Genomic DNA, 9,429 nt, shown 5'->3' on the forward strand with positions numbered 1-9,429 from the left:
CCCCGTCCACAGCACAAACCACCCCTAAAATTAGCTCCCGACTATTTCTGATCAAAGGCACCACAAGAAATATAAACCCATCCCCTTCCAGGCATAGGTGCCGAATTTAAAAACTAAATGAAATGGGCACGCTTTCTAAGGAACGGAGCAGCGCGCTGAACATCTGTCACGTGCAGTAAAGCATCCTGGGGGTCAGTTCATCCTCAGGTTTCTGTGACAGGAGCAATGACTGAAAATATCCCGCGCACTTTTCATCGCTCTAATTAGCATGTGACTTTGTGTCTTTGTAGTTACCGCCTCGTTATGGCCGGGCTCCTTCCCAACATGCTGTGAACAGCGAGGTACGCCGGAGAACGGTTCACGTTGTGTCAAACATATGCTATTGAACCCTTCCCGTTTTGTTTGTGTGTGTGTGTGTGTGTGTGTGTGTGTGTGTGTGTGTGTGTGTGTGTGTGTGTGTGTGTGTGTGTGAGAGAGAGATAAATCTTTATTAAAACACTACAACAAAGAGAGAGAGAGAGAGAGAGAGAGAGAGAGAGAGAGAGAGAGAGAGAAAGAGAGAGGAAGGGGGAGAGAGATAGACAGAGAGAGATAGAGAGCGTGAGAGAGAGAGAGAGAGAGAGAGAGAGAGAGAGAGAGAGAGGGTACTCTCAGTCTGGATACATTTAGAGAAACTAAATATAAACCAAATCTCACGTATACGCTAACTAAATGCATATAAACCAAATCTCACATATACGCTAACTAAATGCTTATAAACTAAATATGCTTAACGTTACCTTCCAAAATAAGATGTCCCAGAATATGTCAAATAATTACCTATATTTTTAACTATATTTGTGTGCTCCAAAAATACCTTCAGAGAAACACGGAGGGGACAGATTAACATTCTAACGTGACCTCAGAAATATCCATATTGCTATTTGCACTGTGATGGCGGTTTCCTTATGCTGCGGGCTGTTTACATTGGGGGCAGGCCTGCCAGGACAGAGCCACAGATGGATAGATAAAAGACGTGCGGATCTCCTGCATTCAAGGACAACTCCCCCCCCCAGAAAATATAGTATATGCCCTTCTTGTCTCTGAGGCTGTGAATTATAATTGTTATTGATTCCTGTGCCTCAGAACCCGAGCCGATACAGGACTGTGAATTTAACGATTGCCGGGGACATCCCTCAGCGTTCTGCGGCGCGTCTGAAGAGGCCTTGGCTTTCTTCCTCAATAACAGCGATTGTGTTACAGATGCCTGCATCACTTCAAGCAGGCCTTAAATCTGTTATCTATTCATTTCACACTTTTTCACAAAGTGAAAAATTAATTCAGGCGGAAGGCGTTCCGCAGCACTCAGTAGTCCGTTCCGGGGGATCTGGCCATTGGGAATGACAGTTTTTACTGGAAAAAGGGGGGAAATCAACTTTCAAAGTACTTTTTTTTTACATTTTCCAGCCAGACAATTTCACACAAAAGTCCTCTTTTCCTTCCATCTAGAGGCAAGCTATTGTTACTGCTGTTCTGTGCTGTTCTGTGCCAACTATCATTACTGCTGTTCTGTGCCATTTCTGTCACCTTCACATGGACACCTTGGATGCCCAACGTGATTTATGTTAGGCCATGCCAAAGTTGGTTTAGTTTCTGACCAACTCTATTGACTCTATTCATATTACTATTACGAACAGAGACTGAAAATGAGTTGCATATCTCTTGTATGCAGATCTAGTCATTTAAAATGACTGGAGGGGATGGGGAGGTTATGTGCTTGGCACAGCTTAGCAAAACTAGCAAGTCCTGTTTGCATTCAAATGACAGCCTCTTACCTTTCGTCCATAAAGTTTGTACTGAACTCGGCAAACAGGCCTTTGTGTTCTCTGCCCCTACAGCCTGAAACTATTTTCACAGCGAGATGTAGCGTAGTGGTTACGGTAAATGACTGGGACCCGCAAGGTCGGTGGTTCTAATCCCGGTGTAGCCACAATAAGAGCCGCATAGCCGTTGGGCCCTTGAGCAAGGCCCTTAACCCTGCATTGCTCCAGGGGAGGATTGTCTCCTGCTTAGTCTAATCAACTGTACATCGCTTTGGATAAAAGCATCTGCCAAATGACATGTAATGTAATTTAGATGGGCTGATCTGATCTCAATTAGGACATTCAAAAATGCACTGAAGGGTTTGGAGGCGGAATTGATTGGAATTTGTCATTGCTTCCTTAGCTAGATTCTGTTTGTGAATTATGCATGTGATTGTGAGCTTCTACTGCATATTTTACAATATGTTTTTAATGTTGCTTTTATTTTGTTTGCAACACTGTATTGCTGCTATCTTGGCCAGGCCTCCCTTGAATAAGAGATCTTATAATCTCAATGGGACTCACCTGGTTAAATAAAGGTTAAATTAAAAAAATTAAAAATCAACTGCAATTTCTCTATATCTCGTCAAATTATTCTGAAATTGATTTGTCTATGCTGAGCTGTATTTGATTTATTTCAGCAATCGATTCACTGTCTGCAACAGAGAGTGTTGACGCCGTGAAATGTGGAAATGTGACACAATAGCACCCTCTGGTGGGAAAAACATGCCTTTCAAGCAGCTCTTTCAGTGTTTCTTACTCCAAACACACTAAAACTGGATGTTTTAGCAAAAACTCCCGAATCATCACTTGAACTCTCAGAGGACCAAAACTATGAACACGTTTTGCAAGTTTTTGTTTTTAGCCCAATATGGTACACTAATTTTAGGTACATGTACAGTAATATATTTGTAGAGTATACTATGATGGCGGCACGGATGGTGCAGTGGGTAGCACTGCCCCCTCACAGCAAGGAGGTCCTGGGTTTGAATCCCCGTCAGCCGGGGCCTCTCTGTGTGGAGTTTGCATGTTCTCCCCGTGTGAGTGAATGGTGTGTGTGCCCTGTGATGGACTGGTGACCTGTCCAGGGCGTATTCCTGCCTTTTGCCCAATGTATGCTGGGATAGGCTCCAGCCCCCCTGCAACCCTGTTCAGGATAAGCAGGTTAGGATAATGAATGAATGAATTAACTACCTATGACATATACTATGATGGACCTCACCAGTACAACAGTGCTGTTTGGTAATGTAATATGTGTACTGTAGTGCCTTAATGTAAATTACTGTAAGGCATATATTTAATTGTTGTAAAGTGTGTGTATACTGCATACAGTAGTACTTACCATACTGTATTTACAATATATGTACTATTGTACATATAATGTTATATTTTTTGGAGATCATTTTTGAGCATTTTTGGGACAGCCTGTAGTGTATTGGTTAAGTTACATGACTGGGAACATCAAGGTCAGCAGTTCGATCCCCATTGTAGCCACAATAAGATCCGCACAGCTGTTGGGCCATTGAGCAAGGCCCTTAAGCCTGCATTGCTCCAGGGGAGCATTGTCTCCTGCTAAGTCTAACCAACTGTACGTCGCTCTGGATAAGAGCGTTTGCCAAATGCCATTAATGTGATGTAATGTAATGAGCTTACTCTGGCTGAACCGCACAAATAGGTCCTTGTTGACGAGGTGGGGTTTAACCTGGCGCAAAGGTGGAAAAGAGGAAGAAATATCATCAGCCAGCGTGCCGTTGTGCCGTCCTTGCCAGGACGACAAGGAGGCAACGTTACCCCATGTGCCACCATTAGCCAGTGGGGCGCCCTCCACCTCCATGCTACCCTGGGACCTTACAACACGCCGCACTTCACTGCATTCCTAAACAACACGCAAAACAACACACATCAACAGGAGGAAGGGGAGTCGGGGCGGCCAGAGCAGTCCCGCCCTCCCGTTGGGGACAACATCAGTGTCCATTGTGCTGCTCTGGTTCGTGCCTGGCTCCCAGACCACCCTGGTGTTATTTCAGCCTGCATATCCACCATTCCCCAACCCTATTGAGGATTTTTTTTCCAAGGCGGTGGAGGGTGTTCGATCTTGCAGGCCATGGAGGAGGCCTGCGGCGATGTCACGCTTGAATGGTTCCCACGCTGCCAAGCAAGAGCCAACGTCTTGTGTGGATGCGGATGGAGTTGTGTGGCCTGACCCAGTCCGGAGACAAGACGGGGATAAAACCTGACGATGCTGAGTAGTGTGAATTTTAAACCATTCTCTAAATTGCTGTTTTTGTTTACAATGCTGCATATACCAAGTTCCCTTTTTTGAATCCTACTCTGCCTTGAAATTACTACATTTTCAACTTGTGTTGTGTTTACGGCCTGTAGCGTAGAGGTTACGGTACATGACTGGGAACCGCAAGTTTGGTGGTGTAGTCTCGATAAGATCCGCACAGCTGTTGGGCCCTTGAGCAAGGCCCTTAACCCTGCACTGCTCCGGGGGCCTTAGCCTAAATTAACTGTCAAGTCGCTTTGGATAAAAGGGTCTGCCAAATGACATTTAACATGTAACATGTTTACAGTACTGCAGGACTGTTTCACTGAACATCCCTCCACAGTACTGCGAATAAAATATATGGAGATGTGCACATCCCCTCATTTGTTAAGCATATAACTCTTTACTTACTGCTACACAAAGGATTTTTGCAGTAGGGCTTTGAATTGTGTAATGTACATTGTTTTGTTTTGACGGCATCTGTGTGCCATACGAAGGCAACGTTTAATTCTGATGGAAGGGTAGGCCTATAAGTTTTTGAGAAGAGAATTTGAGTTTGGCATGGCTGTTTGTGGCTTGTACAAGACTGATTTTGTGAGTTTTGCGGATTGTGTTAATAGTTTTGAGAAAAATGGGAAGAGAAATGTAGACAGCGCCACAACAGTCTGATGCGTCTGATTAGTTCCAGAATAGCCTACATGACAGTGTTTTAATTTCTGCATTCATACAGTTTAAATGCTAGCCGGCAACGCAACAAAACACAATCACGTACTGAAAACACGGCTTTAAATGAATACATCCCGGCTATTGTTTAGAAAAGAATGAACACAAGAAGGATGATGACATTCGAAAATTTGCCATTTGTTATTTAAAACAAAATTGTTTTCCTCTTCGTGATATGTAGGGCCTGCTCGACCCAAAGATATGCAATAAATCCTCATTCGGCTTTCCTTTCAGGTATTCGGGCCAAACTGGCATTGAGCAGTTGATTTCAAAGCCACGCGGGGGCAGTGCATCCTAGCCTTAGCCGGGGCTGGCACGTTCTTCGCCTCTGCCGATTGACGTGGTTAACATACTGTCCCTTGCTGTTAGAATCTGACGATGAATGTCTAATGTCTACAGTGTTCTGGTGCATATTTACCTTCAACACTTTTCAATAAACGTGACTCAAATCGTTGATCTGAAAGAAGTCTTGTTTAAAAGGTAAATTGGACAATATAAATGTACTGCTACCAGACCGAGTTGCTAAATTATTATAATGTGCAAATCAAAGTGTTCCTTTTAATAATTACGATGCTACCCCACACATGCTTAATTAACGGGTAAATGTGCATCGTTAAGAACCAAGTAGCCTACGCCTTTATTTAAAAAAATAAACAAGCAATAACTGTAAAAAGTGGAAGGGAAGCCTTGTTTTTACCTCGTTTCTTTTTATTACACCTTGGCGGTAGTTTAGGACCCAGTGGTTCAAAGCGAAGAGAGGAGGAGTCAGCAATGATTGACATGATTTCGGAAAGCGAACCAGACTCCACTGTGGTCGAGTAAAACTAACAAGCTATCGAGGTACAGCCATAACACCGTGTGTCACTGTGATTTTTACGCGATATCGTGTAAAACTTTGTCCTCGGTTCAAGTCATCGTCGCGGATCAGCGTGTGGAACGCGTAAAGGATGTGTATTCATCCATGATTTTCGCTTTTTTGCCATTCGCGCGGAGTTGATAATGATTAGGATGAAGCTGCCCATGAGAACGGCGGAGGAAGGAGGGGATGACACGGCCGAGGAGGAACATGAAAAAACGGATTGCAATCTCCGTATTCCCAGCTCGGTTTCCAACAGGTTCGAGGATTCCACGGGTGGATTGGGATATCCCCTGCTTCAACTGGATAAAGAGGCCGTTTTCGAGTGGTTTGGCTTGCATTTGAATCCGGCCAAGCGAATAGAGTTCATGTGTGGATTGCTCCATATGTGCCAGCCGCTGGAGCTCCGCTTTTTGGGCTCCTGCCTAGAGGACCTTGCACGGAAAGATTTCCACGTCCTACGGGACTTTGAGACCAGAGCTAACAGTCCAAACGACCTAGGCCTTCTGACGGACGTTACCGACCCTGTCGTTCGGTCGAAACTGCTAGTTTGTCTGTCTCTTTTGGGATCCGAAAACAGGGAGTGTGCGGGAATACTGTTTCGAATATTGAGCTATGTGGATTCTGCTTTGTACTTCAAAAACTATGACTTTCCACTTTCACCGTATAGGGACTCTGAGCACTTCCAGAATTCCCAAAGTGAGGAGGGAGATGAGACGGGGAGGTCAGGGCATCGTTGCGGGCCTCCACTGGAGGCAGGGTCCGGTGCGCTCGAACAGTTGGCGCTGCTTTTTACGATGGCCTCCTTACACCCAGCGTTCCCCTTTCACCAGAGAGAAACTGTCAGGATACAACTGGATAAAGTCAATGCCGCAGTCGAGGAAGAACGGCAGCACTACGAACACCGCACCAACGCCCTGGTAATCTAAATGCTAGCTAGCTAACGTTAGCGCTAACGGCTACATTTAATATTAGCCAACTTGCTCGCGTATAACGTTACCGACTCACTGTAGCTAACCTACCGCCCAGCGTTAGTAAAACCATCGTCACTTGCAACTTACAGCTTGTTGCGCGCTAGTTAACACACCTGACATACAGTCAATTCCAGTTTATAACGGTAGGATAACTGACGAACTAGCGTTAGCTATGGTTATGAAAGTTGGCTATCATGGCAGCTAACACATGACACTGCATATGGGGAGAGGGGTGGGGATACTGATAGCCAGCTAGAGCTAAGCTAACATCTGAATTAGCTGTGCGTTGAGACAATGGCAACGTTATTCTCCACAGCATTACTAATTTTTGTTTGCAAAGTTCATGCCTTATTGGGTTGTAGCTATTATTTCACAACAGATGGAGTTCAGTATATGGTTTAAATCAACTGAACTTGTAGCTAGTTACACAGCTGGCTATTTTGCTGGGATGGATATCTTTCTCGCTATCCTTGTTGTAGTTGGATAACGTTAACTCATTTTCTAGACGGTACCTATCATTTTGCTTGTTCCTAAGCTACGTAGTAAAATCAGTAGATGACCAAAATAAAAGACCATACTCTTCTAAACTTAACTTAATAGGTTAATAGTTAGTAGGGAGAACAAGCCAGTCTCAGTATGTCCAGTGTTAGTAACTTAACTAAGGCACATAAAGGTAACTTATTTGGGTAGGAGAATCGTTGTTGATTTTAACTAGGCTAAGCTAGCTGCGTATGTAAAGAAGCTAGCTAGCAGCTAATTAGCCAACGTTGGGGTTTTGTTGACACAGTGAAACGGATTTGAGACGGATTAAACCGCGAATCCTTTTCAGTCTGTGGAGTAACGCCCCGTTAGTTAGTCTATGCTCGCTTTTGTTTGCTCTGTCTTTTACAAGTGAAAGTTGTTATTGTGGTTAAGTCGTTCGAGTAGTTGACTATCTTGCCGACCAGCAGCAAGTCTGGCCATTCTATTTATTAAAAATGGGGCGTTTCTAAATGGGGCGTTAATCAGTACGGGCCTCCTGTGATTGACAGTCTGGGAATGAAGGACTGAGTTAACATTTAAAATCCCCACATCCGTTTGACCAATGGCGATGGAGGGAGCTCCCGTATGGTTTGTGTCGTGAGTTTGAGGGCTTCCCTCCCTCTCACCACACGATTTCACGGTTTAGCTTAAAGAGGTAGTGCACGCGTGAAGTGTTTTTGATATTAGTTCCATCTTTCGATTGGCATAGTTTTTGTATGTGGGGAAGGATTATTTGTCCATTTACGGAAGTTTTGGTCAAACTATCGTCTGTACAATGGAGATTCATGGTCAAAAACAAGAAACTGCGCTTCGTGTAGCCTAACTTCAAAGCAGGTTTTACTGTGACGTTATGATGCCAAAGGGTGTGTGTGTGTGTGTGTGTGTGTGTGTGTGTCTGTGTGTGTGTGTGTGTGTGTGTGTGTGTGGGTGTGGATTACCCGATTATTATTATTTTAAATCCACTCATCCTGTTGCTCCCTCAGAGTGCGACTGAGAGCCTTTCACATATTACACACCTAGAAATATTTACCAAGGTATTTCTGATGCGCTAAACACCTTGCCCGAGGGCGCAACACCCATGTTACATCTGTGATCTCATCTTCTTTCCTTCTGGCTATGAATCTAGCTCCATTCTTCACTCTATTCCACAAACTGGCGCAACAAGCAAAAAATGCTCTCACAACGTTACTGTAATGCTTTGTCATTGTTGTAACGTTACCACAACGCCAGAGCAACATTGCGAGAGTGTTTTGTGCTAGCCAGGTATTGGTCTTCAGAGGGGTTGTGTGTATGACTATGAAAAGGGTGTTCTATCACAATAACAACATTGAGTCCACTCTTGTGTCTCATAAAAGGTACACCTTGCCTTTCTCGGAGGCAAAGCGAAGGCATTCATTTATTTATTTTGTTGTTGGTGAAATTACATCACCGCTCTTTGCCGATTGGCTGCCAGGCCGGTCCCTGCTTGTTCGGAAAATATTCACTTTAATCCCGGTAAGTGGTTCATTTCCATAAGGGGGGGCATTTTATGCAAATTTCATGGGACTATCAACAATTATTTTAATGTGTTTGTAATTAGAAGGCCCTCGTAATGAGCTTAATTGGGATCAATCCTCGTAGGATGGCAGCATAACGGAGAGGAAAAATAAACAAGCGAGTCGGGGAATCGATTCAGAGCACGGTGCGCTTTTTACTCCTGAAGTTAAGGGTTTACCGGATGTCTGTTTAGCATAAATATTAATTAGCAATTCTGTATCTCCGTGTTGTTGGGGATGCACGTGCGTCGCACAGAGCCTCAGAAATATGAACCTCGGTCACGGTGCGTGTCACGAATCCCTCTGCGCTGGGAAACGTATCGATGGAATTAAGCCTGCAGCGTGCTGGCTGAACCGTAATGCCCCTAATTAGACTTAATTAACAAGCGATTCCTTGTGGGCCTAATGGAAAAGGGAAAACCAAAGGGCACGGGACACATCCACCATTTCCACAGGTGCCCGCCCCCCCCCCATCCTCGCCAGGGCCAGCCCAATCGTCCTGTCTTCTGTGCCTGCGTGCTCCAGAGGCTTTCGCAGATGGTTAAGGTGAATGACTGGGACACGCAAGGTCGGTGGTTCTAATCCCGGTGTAGCCACAATAACATCCGCACAGCCACTGGGCCCTTGAGCAAGGCCCTTAACCTGCATTGCTCCAGGGGAGGATTGTCTCCTGCTGCCATTGCCATCAGCCAAATGCCATTAATATAAA

General features: G+C 44.7%; 1 protein-coding gene across 3 annotated transcripts in view; it reads left to right on the forward strand.

The window, feature by feature from the left end:
• Positions 1 to 5,584: 5,584 nt before the first annotated feature.
• Positions 5,585 to 9,429, forward strand: part of zcchc2 (zinc finger, CCHC domain containing 2) — a 49,215-nt gene continuing 45,370 nt past the window's right edge. For all 3 annotated transcript variants that reach the window (XM_061254833.1, XM_061254831.1, XM_061254832.1), the window contains exon 1: positions 5,585 to 6,609. In XM_061254833.1, the coding sequence (XP_061110817.1) occupies positions 5,833 to 6,609 (777 nt within the window). In that variant the 5' untranslated portion in view covers positions 5,585 to 5,832. The remainder of the gene's footprint in view (positions 6,610 to 9,429) is intronic.

This window comes from Conger conger, chromosome 9 (assembly GCF_963514075.1).
Source record: "Conger conger chromosome 9, fConCon1.1, whole genome shotgun sequence".
In the NCBI taxonomy this organism is placed as follows: Eukaryota; Metazoa; Chordata; class Actinopteri; order Anguilliformes; family Congridae; genus Conger; species Conger conger.